A 15,142-nucleotide genomic window follows, 5' to 3' on the forward strand; every position below is an offset into this window, starting at 1 on the left:
TGCTTGAGCTATATGGGGAAACTTTACTGTGCATGTTGTCTCTGAACAATATACGTGTCTCGGGTAGACAAAAACGGGAAGGCGATGGTATTTGACCACGTACCATTATGACGCACATTGAGGCCAACTGCCTCCCTGAAAGCCATAAGCGTTAAAGGTTGCTCTGCGTGAAGCGGAAATTTATCGTTTGTTACAAACATAATGAAGAGGAACTTCTCGGCATGCAGAACTGTTGATCCTATGACTCGGCGTATGGTCAAATGCCGAGGTAATCCCCACCAGACGCCGACTTTTTGAAAGAAGAGATTGACCCTAACGAATCCAGCCAATTGGAGCTAGAATCAGCAATCTCTTCAGGCAGTTATGGACCCTTCCCTGAAGCTATATTGGGGCCATGATGCTTACATATCAAGTGGACGAAGTGTGTAACATTCGGCGATGTTTCATTCCCGTAATAGGGCAGTGCCAAAATCTGGATAACCCTAACGCAGGCTCTGTTGTAAACTTCTATCTACATCATCGAAAACAAGACGGTCTTCAGGGAATAAATGCCAACTTAAGGCTAAACTCTCAGGATATAACCCACTACTCAGGGCCCAGCAATAGCCCTATTTACACCCCAACAATACCACTTTAAAAACCAACCTCAAAATGCAATCCATAATCCTCCACTCCCACCCCGTCGGCCCAATCCCCTGGAAGGTAGCCATCATTCTCGAAGACCTAAACCTCCCCTACGAAACCCACTTCGTTAGCTTCAAAGATGTCAAAAACGAACCATTCATCTACCTTAACCCCAACGGCCGCCTCCCCGCAATCGAAGATCCCACAACAAAGGAATCACTCTTTCGGAATCCGGTGCGATAGTCGAGTACCTTCTCGACAGCTATGATACCGAACATAAACTGAGCTACATTGACCCCGTGGCCAAATACCAAACCAAAGCCTGGCTACACTTCCAGGTATTCCGGTCAAGGCCCCTACTACGGACAGGCTGGTTGGTTCCACCGCGCTGCATCGGAACGTATCCTTACTACTATTGAGCGGTATGGGAATGAGATCCGTCGCAGGACGGGTGTTCTAGAATCTGTGCTGAAGACCAGGGAGTGATAGGTTGGGGATAAGTGTACTTATGCTGATCTTTGTTTCTTGCCGTGGCAATGGTGGGCTCCGAGGTATGCAACTGATGCGGAGAATTTGGAACGAGACTTTCCCCATATTGCGGCGTGGTCCAAGAAGTTAAGCGAGAGGGCGTCTGTAAAGAAGATTTTTGCGGATGGATCGGGCTATTGAGACTGTTGGGACCCAGGGTGCATAGGGTGCATATGTGGACTGTACTTGAGTTGCATATTCTTGGTGTCTGTTGAATTCTTGGCAAGTAGGCATCGATGTACAGGACACACTTTAGATTGTACGCAATAGAACACATGCCAGGTTATCTTTGCAGGATTTACCCATAGCATAATATTCGTCAAACTTGGAGTAAGGTCGTCTAGAGACTGGAATATGCATTCTTGAAATATGATGTCACTTAAATATACCAGATACTCGCTATTTCCCGGTTCATTTCTCATGCCTCTACCCAAATACAATAGTCCTAACTTCAATACTCTCCCTCCCCTTGGCATCTGGAGCTGTGCGAGGATCCACAAAAGCCGTGTGAGGAACACGCTCCGCCACCCCTTCTTTAGTATCCGAGCACTTCAGTAACAACCTTTCATCGTCATCGATCCCCGAAAGATACTTCCACTCGGCGTTCGGATTATACCTAACGCCCATAATCTCGCCACTAAAGTGCGGATACCGATGTTCGATCTTAGCGAAATCCGAATCGCCCAATGTCGCAGCACTAGCAAAAGTCAAGGGAAACGATTCAACCGCCCCATTAATCGGCCGCCAAACATTGATGATCCGATACCGTCCACGAAGTAGCTTTTCCGCTTCCTCCGGATCGGCAACATGTCGACGGACCCGCTGTGCAGCGGACCATTTAGTCTGATCCCCATGGGCCTGCTGGACCGGTTGACGCGCGGCCTTGGGATCCGCTCGGCGGATAGTGTGATCGAAAATGATGATCTTGTGAGCGCCCGGAACCTTGTCAAGGAGAAGCTTTTCGACTTCAGGGTAATATATTTGTTGGACAGCCTCGTCCGAGTTGAAGGTTTCGTATGTGGTTTGGGAGGGGATGTTTTGTAATACTTGGAATGCGTCGCGGTCTAGGGTGAACTGGTCTTCTTGGCCGCGGATATCAGCGATGGTGACTTTATGCGGGACCGAACTGTAGTTGCGCTGCGGTTGGCCGTCTGGCTGTTGCTCCACATAGTTGAATGGTGGTGAGCCATCTGCGGGGTCTTGATAGAAGACTACCTCGGCTTCTACGGGGCCACGAGGGACTCGGGAGTTGCTTGTTTCGGGCATTATGGGGATGGTGGGCTTCGATGATGATATGAAATAAAGTCGAATATGAGGGGAGAGGGCCGTTTCCGGGTATTTTCGAGAATATGGGAGTTTACTCTGTTCAAGAAAGGGAAGTCAATATAAATAAGCCCCGACATGGTTACTGCATGTTCTAGAAGGGTAACATTGTATTACTAAGTCAAATCCCCTTAGCAGACGTCATGGTCACAATGCCACCAATCGAGCCCAATGAAGATGGCGCCATGCCGGCCTGATTACTAAATTGTCTCCGCATTTATCAATCCAAAATCTGCAGTCACAGAAAAGGAAAGTAAGGGTTTATTTGATTCTATGTCCTTCCTTTCATCCCTATTTCCTTTAGGTGGCCGACCTGGATATTCCAGTTAGGGTTATTGCCTGAAACTTGCCAAGGTCAACCTACAGTGGACAGTATGTAGCACAGCCGTATGGACTCGCACCCTAAGGGCAAGGAATGATCAAAACGAGTGGCTTTGAAAAATGGCTTTGTGCTTTACAGAAGTATACCACAGGTCTATCACGTTATATAGACTAGGTAGAATTTCGAGACACTCCAGACTACCTGCGAGAAATATGATATAAAGCAAGTGTGCCAGCGGTTGCATCTATGGTACCTTACCACTCAATGACTTCGTAGGTTGTAGGCAATGGGGCTCGCAAATTTGGAAGTTGACAACTCTTCACATATATGGAGTCTACCGCAATTCGAAGATCTATTAATCCCCGAAGTGCTCGAATCAGTCATCAGCATTTTATTCTCGGACAGGATTTGTAGGCCGTGAATGTCACGTTCCAATATGACGAAGTCACAAGGGCAACCTTTTATTCTTCATTTTCCTAAAAGGGTAGGCCGCTGAGCAACTGCACTCTGTGCTCGTATATATGTATGATATGTCTCCTACAGAGTTAGTAAAGTCTGGGGAACATGTCTGATGAGACCTGTATAGAAATACGTGCATCCCATGAGTATAAATTTAATTCACCGGAGTAATGTACCCATTGATTAAGTGCCTCATAAGTATTTGTATTCACATAACATCAATTATAATTCCAGCATTTTGACACATAAAGCACCACCAGCAGTTATAGCTAACCGTTATTAAGTATTTGGTTCAAACAGCCCGCGGTGAAGCGGCTGTGATCACTGAACACAACAATAATTGGGTTCCTTGCCTAGTCTATGAGGCTCGATCACCGTTGAATGTATTGACACAATTCTCTGCAAAGCCCGCAGAGCTTGCTACGGATACGGTACGCGTTCCCAAGGGTAGCATCTTAGTGCGGGCCTTCTCCGCCGATGGGTAACCATGATTTTGGGCTCGATGGTCGCGGCGTATCCATCGCAATACAAAATGAGGTTCAAACTTTGGCTGCCCACTCGCGATGCTTTCTGAGGATGATATCGGCACCAACCCCGTCAAGCTGGGGATCGTCTATAATAACATTCCGGTAGCCTTCGCAGACCAACTTAAAAGCAATTAGCTGCCCCGGTCCCGGTTCAGATTTTGCATCAATGCCATCCTTGTGCGAATATAGTTCGCTCACGAAGTAGGTATCAACCTTGGCCAGGGCAGCTACCCAGTCCTTATCGGATTTATAGGTAGTGCGATAGATATAATAGCCCCAAGGCCACTACCGGTCGCGGAATGCATATCGCTGGAGAAATCGTTTCATCATATTATATCCAATCCATTTCTTTCTTTGAATCCGTTTCTCGGTCCTCTAGAGACTCGCTTGGTGGGAATTCAAGGTGGGTTCAGGGTTCGGCCCATGACCTACGGTGGAACAGTGAGCCATTACTGTCTGGAGAGGACGGCCTGGGGGGTGTAGATTTAGTGTCGTGCGGCGTCGTGTCAGGTTCAGTGGAGTAGCAGGGTTGAAGGTACCCGTGGAGGGAGGAACGCGGTTTATATAGTTTGCTTGGTGTAGCCGGACTACGGGGTCTTGAGTGGAAGCTATGGTCAAGATGAGTCACTTATAACCACACACCCTAAATTCTCTTCTATGCTCTCTTCTTCGCTTCTCATGTATAGCCTTTATTAATGCTAACATAGATATATTATAGTATTAATTATACAGCTTTCAATTCTTAAAGCTGCCGTAACATAAGACAGCATGTTTAGTCAAAAACTATAATGTGTACTCGTCACCACCAGACTATTCCTCTCAGTGTTACCCACCAATTCGTTCAACATAACTGCGAATTCAACTATCCATATTGGGTCTTGAGGCAGATGGACGTATAGTCGAGATAGGACATATTCCAGCGAGTCCAGGGGAACAGATCGCACGATAGCCCATGCTTTAGGATATGCCTTGAAGTGGTCAGCCATGCCCATTTAGTTTAGCTGCTGCAGCTCTGTACGCTCACCAATAAGCGTAGACAGCCCATCGAACAGACAGTTAGACTACGGCTTCTCCAGCGATCTCTTGACGGTTGGCAGCCAATTGTACACTGCCTCGGCGAACGCCTGAAGGCGCTTTGCTGAGATCTCTACATTGGCATGAAACAGTATCTCAGCAGTATGTCCGAGCACCACTACTGTAACATCCCCTATTGTAACTGTCCATGGCTACCAGCATCTTACCCGCGGGGCAGCCCGAGGCACAGCGTTGACCCCCGGATACCGTTCCCCAAGCGTCGAACCCACTCGCAATTTACGAGTCAACTCTTCTTGTCCTCAATGTCGGAGCAGTACATGCGCTGTGTCAAATGGTACATAGGCCAATGAAGGCCCATGAAACCACTAGGATAGCAATATATGTCTCCACTACCGGTTGCCAAGGCTCGTAGCTCAGTGATCTTGGGTCCGCTACAAACGCCCTCGTCGAATCGACGGTATTGAGCCCACTGGCGGGTATTATACAGGTTCATACAAGTGAATGCCCTGCCAGGCCTATCTTCAACTGTGCAGCAGGCCGTCTGGTGCTCGTCCTGTTTGCATCCAGTACGAGTCGAGCCGATGTCGACCATTCCGGTAGGGCAGCCGCACTTACAATCGCCACTATTATGTGAGTACCAGCCACATTCGGGAAGGCAGTGGGCCTTTTGAGTCTAGTGTACTTCTTATATCTAACTAACTTATCTAACTATTATCGTACAGGGCTTGAACCGTCCTAATACGCCCCAGCATTAGGACGCAACGAAATGGCGTGGGTCAAATCACATGCCAAGCATAGGATGAACCACTACCAGTCTAAAGAGGAGCAAGAGACCCGTGGAGCTGGACTTGCGCTTCTTCCTCAATACATGAAGGTGGCGTCTTATCTAGTTCCTTCACCTAAAGACGAAGCCGCAAGTACGAACGTTCTATGGCATCCAGACCTTCATCTAGACAATGTTTTAGAGGATGCTAGTACTTACGAGATTACCAACATCGTAGGCTGGTAATCGGCCTGTGCTGCTCCCCTCTTTTACCAGTCTGGGATTCCAAGGATGTTTCGACACTCCAGACATATCCGGGAAGGCTGGGTCGTTCCACAGTGACCTGAGGATTTTGGCTCACTCAGCGAAGAAGAACAGAAGAAGATCGAGGATGGTCTAGAGAGTGAGACGAGGCATAAATACTACAAGGCCCAAATGCCCAAACGCGCGTCAGGCCACTGGGTCGTACTTTCGCAGAAGAGAGTCCCTATCATGCGGCAACCTGTCTGGCTGGTAATTGGCTTATGGGAGACTTGGGATCTATTCTTCTTTCCACAATCACTGATTGCGCTTGTCGCCCATTGGGAAGGGATATTTCGACATGATCAGTCGCTCTGTCCACTCCAATTCACTAGAACAGACATTGAGCTTCATTCCAAGGAAGAAGAAACATCGGTGGTGTCGGACAGATGCTTGCATTGTTTCGCGACCAAAAAATGTGCTACCTATTGATGGCATGATTGCACCCGAGGATTATGAAGCTGCCGTGCCAATAGTCGCAAGTTCAATGATGTTTCCATCGGGTTGGGGCAAGACGAATCCGAAAAGATGTTATTCTCGAAGCTCTGGCCGTATCAAGTGTCTGGGAATTAGCTGTTGCGATGGGCGACGTAACCTCAACTCCTTACACTTACTCAGCATTAATGGTAGTTAGCGTTTGGATACATATCGTAGAGGATTCCGTATTATATATAGCACTAAACGTCTTGTACCGAGTAATTTGTATAATTTTATAGCCATATCTTCATGTCCTTCTCAAAGTATTCCGTCTATTCCTCTTAATAAGCATATTGAACATCTCTTCAAGCCGCGGATCATCAAACCCTCTAACAATCTCGACAGTCTGGTCATTTGGTAGTATACTGATATATGGCCCGAATTCTTTATTGAACCGCTGGAGGTGACGTGAAACCTCACTATACAGGTTAGCCAGCCATGTTCAACGAGCAAGATATCCCGTGAAGCACTCACTTCATGTTCGGTCCACCGTGACTAGGAGCAATATCCAAGTAATTTTCATAGAACTCCTTCAGATGCATCAATATGAGGCAACAACCAAACAACTGACCAACCTCATCTATGTCCTCGCTTGCTCTCTCAGGCACGATTCGGAGGCAATGCCCTTTAAAACTATGTAAGCCAGCGAGCTTACGGCAAATATCTCGAATCGGGAGATCCCGTAGAGAATCATCGTAGAGCATACTTTCGTGCTCGATGGTTATCTGTGACTCGTTAAGAACCACTCTTCACGAAGGTAAAACGTAGAGCATACATTAATGGCTTCTTTGGCTGGTCCATCGTACTGTCTGTTTATGACGGAGTGAGTACATATCCAATTGCAGGTATCCTTTCCATGAATACTGCACAGGAATTCGTTAATATCTGATTCTGCCAACGGAGGCCCCGATGATTGGCATAGTATGACGGCGCGGATGGTGAGACGCTGGGGGGCTCGTTTGAGAAAGAGCCCATAGAAAGCAGCAACAAGGGTTGCCAGAGTGGAGTTGTTTGTCGCTAGGTATGTGACACCATAGCTTAACAGGGTCTCCATTCTATCGTACGACGGAGTTAGTTGATATAGCTAAACGGACACAACAGATATCAGACAGTAGGAGAGGAGTGTATAAAAACTATCTGCCGATGAACATGGCCTTTAAAGAAGCTGGGAGAGAAGGAGAATTTAATGTGTGAGTGATCTGCTGGTATGCGATGTCGTGGCCGTGATTCATTGGATGTGGGTCATCTATACTATTCGCTTGAACTATCCCGATCGTCTATAGTGTGCATGACATTTGCTAATTGCGGTTAGAATAGGACATACGTGTCGGTGTACTCTGACGATGCTGGGCTTAGCCTTACGTTTCTGTAGCCTTGCCATCCACCTTGCATTTAAATAACGGATCGACTCGCCTTGAACTTGGCCATTGCCACTTCAACGTCTATTCTCAAGATTTTCTTCTCTTCTTCGATGTTAGGCAAAGACACTATAGGGAATAATGATCTCGTAAAATACGGATCTAAATGTACGGCCAAATCTAACCGCGCTTAACGTCAAGCAATCCGTGACTTCATTTACTTACATGGTCACTCAATCAAACATAAACAAGTATCTAACTTAGACTTCATTCGTATACTATCATGTGTGTGTATAGCTCATTCTGATTTAGCTGATCTGTGATTAGCAAATACTCATGTTGTTCACTGTGGCGAGCATGCATGGAACTGTACCCGGCGTGTCGAATGATTATAGGCTATGATATCTATGTAATATTGTTGTCCTCTGGCTTTTTAAAACTACTGCATTAACCGTATTATTTCAGATGTGAATACGTAAACTACGTTGGAAGTGAGATAGTCCGAACGATACTAGCCTCATATCTCAGACTTATTCAATGACTATGAGAAGCTTGCTACAGACAAGAATGTACTTTGGCGTGAACGAGTGCAGTAAAATTTAGGTTATAAATACCGACTTTCTCCAATCAACCGCCTCTAAGCCTCAACGCGACTCGCCGTAGTCTACGCAGCAAGGTAGTGATCATCCCTACTAGCCGTGCTATCAACAACGATAGTAATATATCCCACCAAGCCCTTCGCGAGGCCATTTTCATCGACCTGCACAACTCAGACGACCGGGTAATCCGTTCCGCCATGCCCTTGGAAAAATTCCTTATTTTCCGCTTTGCTAGTGCACTTGACTTCCGTATGAGAGGCATAAGGGTCCATGGCCATGATTTTTGCTTCAGGCTCCTCGCCCAAATACAATTGTCCTGTGCTGACCATGTTCTCTAGCACGAGTGTTCCGATTTCCCGAAAGGTCCAGTCGGCATCCTCTTGGGACGTGGATGTGGATCGCTCGCTCGATGTAGAACCCTATTGTAAGATATATAAACATTAGTGTTTGATTTGAAGCTTCGTTGTAGTTATAATTGGAGGTGGAAATATTGATCAACCCACCTGGGAAAATAGTCTTCATCTGCATCATCCCATGCTCAATAGTCGGGTACGTACCTCGCAACCAAGACTCAGAGTCCGTATACAGATCGGTCGTTCCAACTACTAAGTCGGAAATATTCTTGCCCTGTTCTGCAAGCAGCTCCGGAAACGGGGTATTGGGTGAAAGGGCGCTGAAGCTGGAGTAGCTTCCGGTAGCGTTACAGTGCCAGAGATCCGCCATGACACCCTTGCAGGTGGCCATATCCAGAACCGATGTCGAGCCAGAGTGGCTGGCCAACTTGGTTCTCAGTCATATCCCGTTTGAGGGCTGAGGAGTGCGGCCAGTAGCAGGGCCCTGCGGTTATCTCGGGGGAGAAAATACAGGTATCGTTCTGGAAGGTTTGATAGTAGGGCGCTTGCGTACGGATTGGGACTGTTGCGTTGCCAAGAGCAGGCTTGAAGCCCCTCTTCTAGCGTTTCTCATTGAAACGCACGACATCCTTCATGCAACGGGAAGATAGAGCAGCCTTGTGAATGATTTGGGTATCGGAGGGCTCGGTGTGTGGTCCGAGATGGGCGCTAGCCGTGAAAATCAGGCTGAACAAGGCCGAAGAAGAGAAGCGCATGTCCGTTGATGGTTTGGAATAGCTTTCGAGAGGGTAGATTGCATGTTATGTGGCAAAATGTAGGTTTTCCTGCTCGCTCTTATATCCTGAACGGAAACCTGGTGGGACGATTGCTCCGCAGAAAGTGGTAGGCATTACTTTACGCATAACTTTTGGTCAGAGAGTACGTTCAACCGGCATGGCGATTCCATACTTTCTCCGTTTCTTTCGGCACAGGGTTCAATAGCTGCTGCTCTCTAAGGGCAGGGCTATGCTCTAGGCAATTCTAGATAGAATCGAAAAAGTTGATAAGCACGGCTATCCCTACCGGCCTATCTCCGGACTGACAGGCAGGAATATAATATCGTCCCGTTCGTTCCCCAACATACCGACGTTGCCGCGAAAACATGCGGACACTCCCGGTTGAGCCCTTAATTTAGCTAACAAAGTTTCATAATTAAGCATTACTATCCTACCCGATATCTATAATAAACGTGGTTCTTCTCGCTAGCGTCCAGACCGCCTGTCCTTTGTCTAGGAGTTACTGTAAGCGAACAGATTCCAAAAAGATACATATCATTCTAGCCTACTATAATCACCGACAAACGACAGTGATCGGGTGATATATATATATGCTTTGTTGGAAACATGTGGGACTAGCTTACTAGCTTATACCTCAACTACCTATTTGATATTCCTTCACCACGTCACGCCAATATCTTGAGACATAGGATAGTCTTACTTCTGTCTCGCTGTTACTGTAACCCACATGTCGGTCACGGCAAAGAGTCCAAGGACGTTCTTTTTACACCACGGCTTCTCCGCATTGACAAGTGCCCAGTCAAAGCTACGCAGTGCCTTAAAAAAAAACAAAAGTCAGTTTGTAGGGAATGACTGTATTCAGGGGTATTGTCTACCTCAAAAATGATCTTGCCAATCTCAAGCTGCGCAACTGTTTGTCCGAGACACTTCCAGCGACCATATCCGAATATTAGGTCATTAACTCTGGTCATATTTGCCAGACGGTCTTTGTCGTCAATCAGCCACCGTTCTGGCCTGAAGACCTCCGCATCATCCCCATAGGTGGCTTTGCTGAGATGCATACCAAGCGCAGAATATCCAATCCAAGTACCACCAGGAATAAAGACAGACTCTCCGTTAATAGTTACTTCATCGCCTTCAGGAGGTGCATCTCTAGCGAAGATGTTGACGACGGGCACAAAGATCCGCAATCCTTCCCGGATAACCGCTTGCAGGTATTCGAGTCGTCTTACTTCGGTGTCGGAGATGATGCCATGCGAAAGGGGCCCGCCAGTCCGGACCACATCATCGATCTCAGCTTGCAGCCTCTTATAAACCCTCGGGTTTGTAAAGAGGGAGAGGAAAATACCGCGGATCCCTGACGCGGTGGTGTCGGATCCAGCCAAGATCTGTTCAAACGCCTCCTGCGTTAGTTCGTCACCGGTAAGTCCATGCCTGATAAACGAAGCCAGCATATCACTCTTCGAGTTAGTTGGGCTCCTGAGTCTCTCTGCCACCATCTGTTCAGCTGTCGCCATCATCTTCCCGAAGCCCGTCGAATCATTGGTGGATGGTCCGAGAAACTTCCCGAGCCATTGAGTCTGCGTGAGCCAGTGCAGACCCGTGCCCATGAGGAAGTTCGCTAGCAAGAGTCCTTCTTCTGTTGACTTGGCATATTCATTGACATCAGTATCGGTCTTCAGCATGCCAAAGCTCTTCCCCAGGCCGACAGTGCTGATCACATCCAGTGTCAAGTATTGCACTTTCTTCGCGAGGTCCATGGGCTTCGGGTTGTCTTCGGTGGACAAGTATCGATTGCGAATTAGATCGAAAAAGTCTTGCACTCGGAGATCGATGTCGGACTCCAGCGACAGGTTTTCCTTCCCGGAATACTAAAAAAAAAAAAAAAAACAGATAAGCTAATGGAACGAGTATGGTCTTGAGGAAGACATACTCCCATCAACATCTGCTTTCGCCTCCTATCATGCTTCTCGGTATTCGTTTCAGTAAAGACGTTATCTTCGCCCAGTTTGAACCGAGCAGTGTGGTAATACCAGTCGGACTTTTTATACGGTGACCGGACAGCATTCATGTGTATCCATAACTCCGGCGACGAAGTGAGGAGTGCATTTGGGCCTATGCGGACGATCGAGCCTACGGACTCCCATCAGACTGGCCTGCCGGCCTTGCCAACGAGGAATCTACCTACCGTACTGGTCATTCATTTCTTTATACCATCTTTCGCACTCCAGGCTGAGGACCGCCTTGGTATGCAGGAAATTGGTGAATCGACAGCTAACTGGGCCATTGAAGTGACGTAGACGATTATACGTTTGTATCTTTTTCACAATATAGAAGGTAAATAGACCGCCGGCGATGAGCCAGCGGATTTCTAAGAATAAATCGACTATCCCCATCCTCGACAAAGATGGCGAACTGTGCGTGCGGGAGGGGAAGAAAGACTACTCGTCTACGCACGGGGTAATGGAATGGTCGAATCCTTCCAATATATGCTGGCTCTTATAAGGGTGGGGGCCTCGCTTACACGACGGTGATCAACCCACCATTCTGACAAATCTTAGAAATATAATTGAGGGAGATTTATTCGCCGGAAGGAAGCGTTGGAGGATAGTATACTCCGACTGGAGAAACTTTCTTCAGAGGAATGATCGCCACTCGCCACGTCATGATTATTTGAGACCTTAATTTAAACAAGACCCTTTGTATGGTCCTCAAGAATTTCTGTAATCCCTTTTCGCACAGTCTTTCCAATCCTGAACAGCTGAACGTGATCATTTTGTGGTTGTTAGGCGAGTGGGTCACAAACGTTTTTCTTCTAATTAACATTAACTTTCGGCATTTAATTCTAGTAGAATGAATTATCTTCTATCTCTATACCTCCGATGGAGGTAACCATGAAATCTCGCCTCAAAATGGAAATAACTCAAATGCTGTTAAATCCATGAAGAAAAACGATAGTTCGTTGTATAATTTTTTGTCGGTGAAGTACCGCTTGGCTCATATAAATCAGTAAATCGAGAACGGAAACCCGGGCCCACTCTCCTACTAAGTGGAGTTAAGATTAACAGATAAAATTATATGATATTATTCGCTCTAACTAATTTTTGCAACTATAAATCCTTCACGGGGTTCAGATGAGTTAGTAGCATGATAGATACATATTGTACATATTGCAGGAATGCGTCTGCGTCGCTGATAGAACTACAGCCGCCATCATAGTCCGATCAATATGGGTTTGACCTTTGAATTTTATAAGTATTACTACTATACACATATCCTTGATATGTTGCTGCGCAATGCCCCCTGAATGACTAATAAACATGAAATCTAACAATCCTATCGCTACAAAGATTAATTTCATATGTGTATTGACCCTTATCTTGACGCCTATTGAGTCGCTACCACCCCAAATTCATTGATCCTTGAGGCATGCTCCCTGGAAATCCATTGCTACTGTTTATCACACATGCCAGCCTTGCTCCATTATACAAATTATGTTTTATACTTGAGGACATTGTGTAGGGGGGCTAATAACTGTGATTGTCAGGGCATCGGGACGTTCCGATGGACAACATCCTCAGCGCTGAGTCAAGCCGAAACGATCTTTTCTAGCCATACACCAAGGAATTACGCTTCTCTACGCCCAGTGCAGCTAGCCATCACGCTTATTGTTCTCTACTACTTACTACGAGGGAGTGATCTGTTAGTACGACGTGAGGATGGAGGGAGATGCAGAGTTAACGTACTACTACCAGTGCTCATCACATGGCCACTTTCAATACATGAGGTGTATCTGACCGGCTTCAACCATCTTTGTGTAATGATGATCATATAGCAAGGGCCGGACGATAACTACATCCATAAACGCCGCATAAGCTGCTGCTGCTGCTGCTGCTGCTGCGCCGCGCGTCTCTGCAGATCAAGACCGCTTCCAGCGTTGATGAAACTTCCCAACTTAATCCAAGTCGGAGAACTTCTGGTCCCCTTGTTGTGTTCGTAAATCGTACAGCAGAAGCTTTCAATTTTATACACTCTCATATTGATGCCCGGAAGTTAAGGCATCAACATCCCCCCCGCCGCCCCACATCAAAGAAAGAAAACGGCGTTTTCTTGGAATTCTTTTCCTGACACACCAAACATTCTGATCTACTCAATCTAGACCAGCCAAAATGCCCCTAATCACTGACTTCGAACTCCCCAGCTCAGCAAAGCATCTCTCTCTACCAGACGGTGCGGACGCAAAAGCCTTCATCGTGTTCGTGACCTCCGATGACCCCGCGACCGGCCAATCCTGGTGTCCAGATGTCCGTGCCAGCTGGCCAGTTCTCAAAAGGACCTTCTCCCCGTCCAACGCGCCCGAACTCGCCGTAGTTGAGGTTGGACAAAAGCCTGAGTAAGACTTCTTTGTTTTTTCTCTAGGAACTTAACTTGAGGTATTTGCTTACTTGAGCCATAGATGGAAGGATCTGCAGAATGTTTACAGAACTACCTGGAAGATCCCTTGTATCCCGGCGTTGGTGCGGTATGAGCGCGTCAATGGGGAGACTGTGGAGACGGGGAAGTTGGTTGAGGGGGAGATCTTGGATGAGCAGAAGCTAAGGGAGTTTATTGGTGTGTAGTTGCTATTGATGCTTTGAGGCTTCGGACTATCTTTCTATCCTTACGAGCGCTTGCATGTGTGTGCTATTCTCGACGTATATAGTGGTCATTAGCTACGCTTGGGATTAAAGCAAGCAATTTCTATTTTACTTTGTTCACCTTTCTGCTTGAAATGGGCTTTTTATTCTTCTTATTTCTGGTCTTTGAGACGCTGTACAATAAACTATGTCATGGTATTGCATCGTGAATATATTTGAATATATCCAGCCTTAATCCTGATAGTCATCGATCCCGTGGGGATTGTGGGAGAATGGGAAGATCCGTCGGGAACATGATCAAGAATAAGCATTATCGATGATCTAAAATTAAGAAATCTCTATTATGAACAGACTGAAAATGAAAGCTCGGTTGTTCTAGGAATAGCCCTGTCCCTGTCCAAGGGGAGAGCTGTAGAGCTCTTGTCTAGTGAATAGCTGCCATTCATCAATAGGAATGATCTCCGCACCATTTCGTTAACGTTAGAAGTTCCTCGATCGTAACAGAGGGGTTGAACTCCATATCATCTAGTGGATGGCCCCTACGCTGAACTACATTGTTGAATTCAGACAAGAAACACTAATGTCAGTGGTTCTATTATCTACGGTTGTAGATGTATCGATGCATTCATGATTTGTGGGTAGCTCAAGCTTGACGTAGTAGTCAGGTATTGCTAATAGGAGAGAACTGTATCGAGGAGTCCTGGATCTCCCTCATGGACAAGGGCCGTTAGTCGCAATATCTGAGAAGTAGTGATTTTGCTATTCGAAGCACACTGAGCTGTGAGCTTGGGTGTCTGCGACTGAATTTACAGGGCTTGAAGACTAGTCTGTAAGGTATTTAGGTTTTCTTCTACGCTCCTGATACGATCCTCGAGGGCTTGAAAGCACCTGTGGCAAAGTAAGCTCCATTTAGGTACCTCGGTAATTGATCCGGTACAGGTTTCACGAACTCCTTCCGGGCAATGGTGTTCTGCATTTGGGTGGGCGTGGTGTACACGCACTCGAAGGCCAAACTCGTACAGGAAGAGCAGCTGGGGCGGGTGCCATCGCACTGAGTCATT

General features: G+C 46.8%; 7 protein-coding genes across 7 annotated transcripts; 3 read left to right on the top strand and 4 right to left on the bottom strand.

The window, feature by feature from the left end:
• Positions 1-651: 651 nt before the first annotated feature.
• On the top strand, positions 652-1,293 carry BDW43DRAFT_297077 (uncharacterized protein; the record flags this gene model as incomplete). The annotated part of the gene is made up of 3 exons (XM_032044316.1): positions 652-858; positions 946-1,089; positions 1,126-1,293. The coding sequence occupies 3 exons, from the start codon at positions 652-654 to the stop codon at positions 1,291-1,293; spliced, it is 519 nt and encodes a 172-aa protein (XP_031904975.1).
• Positions 1,136-2,573, bottom strand: BDW43DRAFT_153323 (putative methyltransferase). The gene has a single exon (XM_032038485.1). It carries the CDS (start codon positions 2,416-2,418, stop codon positions 1,579-1,581), a length of 840 nt encoding a protein of 279 aa, XP_031904976.1. The 5' UTR covers positions 2,419-2,573; the 3' UTR covers positions 1,136-1,578.
• A 3,011-nt stretch (positions 2,574-5,584) lies between these two features.
• BDW43DRAFT_297079 (uncharacterized protein) lies at positions 5,585-6,454 on the top strand (the record flags this gene model as incomplete). The annotated part of the gene is made up of 5 exons (XM_032044317.1): positions 5,585-5,735; positions 5,772-5,815; positions 5,858-5,908; positions 5,960-6,261; positions 6,343-6,454. 5 exons carry the CDS (start codon positions 5,585-5,587, stop codon positions 6,452-6,454), a joined length of 660 nt encoding a protein of 219 aa, XP_031904977.1.
• Positions 6,455-6,605: 151 nt separating this feature from the next.
• On the bottom strand, positions 6,606-7,412 carry BDW43DRAFT_306831 (uncharacterized protein; the record flags this gene model as incomplete). The annotated part of the gene is made up of 4 exons (XM_032046116.1): positions 6,606-6,777; positions 6,833-7,083; positions 7,134-7,167; positions 7,228-7,412. 4 exons carry the CDS (start codon positions 7,410-7,412, stop codon positions 6,606-6,608), a joined length of 642 nt encoding a protein of 213 aa, XP_031904978.1.
• Positions 7,413-8,485: 1,073 nt separating this feature from the next.
• Positions 8,486-9,423, bottom strand: BDW43DRAFT_297080 (uncharacterized protein; the record flags this gene model as incomplete). The annotated part of the gene is made up of 4 exons (XM_032044318.1): positions 8,486-8,694; positions 8,819-9,044; positions 9,097-9,230; positions 9,288-9,423. 4 exons carry the CDS (start codon positions 9,421-9,423, stop codon positions 8,486-8,488), a joined length of 705 nt encoding a protein of 234 aa, XP_031904979.1.
• Positions 9,424-10,017: 594 nt separating this feature from the next.
• BDW43DRAFT_263123 (cytochrome P450) lies at positions 10,018-11,884 on the bottom strand. The gene is made up of 4 exons (XM_032040512.1): positions 11,633-11,884; positions 11,378-11,577; positions 10,320-11,315; positions 10,018-10,260 (listed from the first exon to the last, which is right to left on the bottom strand). The coding sequence occupies exons 1-4, from the start codon at positions 11,838-11,840 to the stop codon at positions 10,141-10,143; spliced, it is 1,524 nt and encodes a 507-aa protein (XP_031904980.1). The 5' UTR covers positions 11,841-11,884; the 3' UTR covers positions 10,018-10,140.
• Positions 11,885-13,569: 1,685 nt separating this feature from the next.
• Positions 13,570-14,349, top strand: BDW43DRAFT_153412 (uncharacterized protein). Its single transcript, XM_032038486.1, has 2 exons — positions 13,570-13,837; positions 13,901-14,349. The coding sequence occupies exons 1-2, from the start codon at positions 13,614-13,616 to the stop codon at positions 14,061-14,063; spliced, it is 387 nt and encodes a 128-aa protein (XP_031904981.1). The 5' UTR covers positions 13,570-13,613; the 3' UTR covers positions 14,064-14,349.
• Positions 14,350-15,142: the final 793 nt, after the last annotated feature.

The sequence above is a fragment of the Aspergillus alliaceus genome (genome assembly GCF_009176365.1).
Source record: "Aspergillus alliaceus strain CBS 536.65 unplaced genomic scaffold BDW43scaffold_4, whole genome shotgun sequence".
Lineage (NCBI taxonomy): Eukaryota > Fungi > Ascomycota > Eurotiomycetes > Eurotiales > Aspergillaceae > Aspergillus > Aspergillus alliaceus.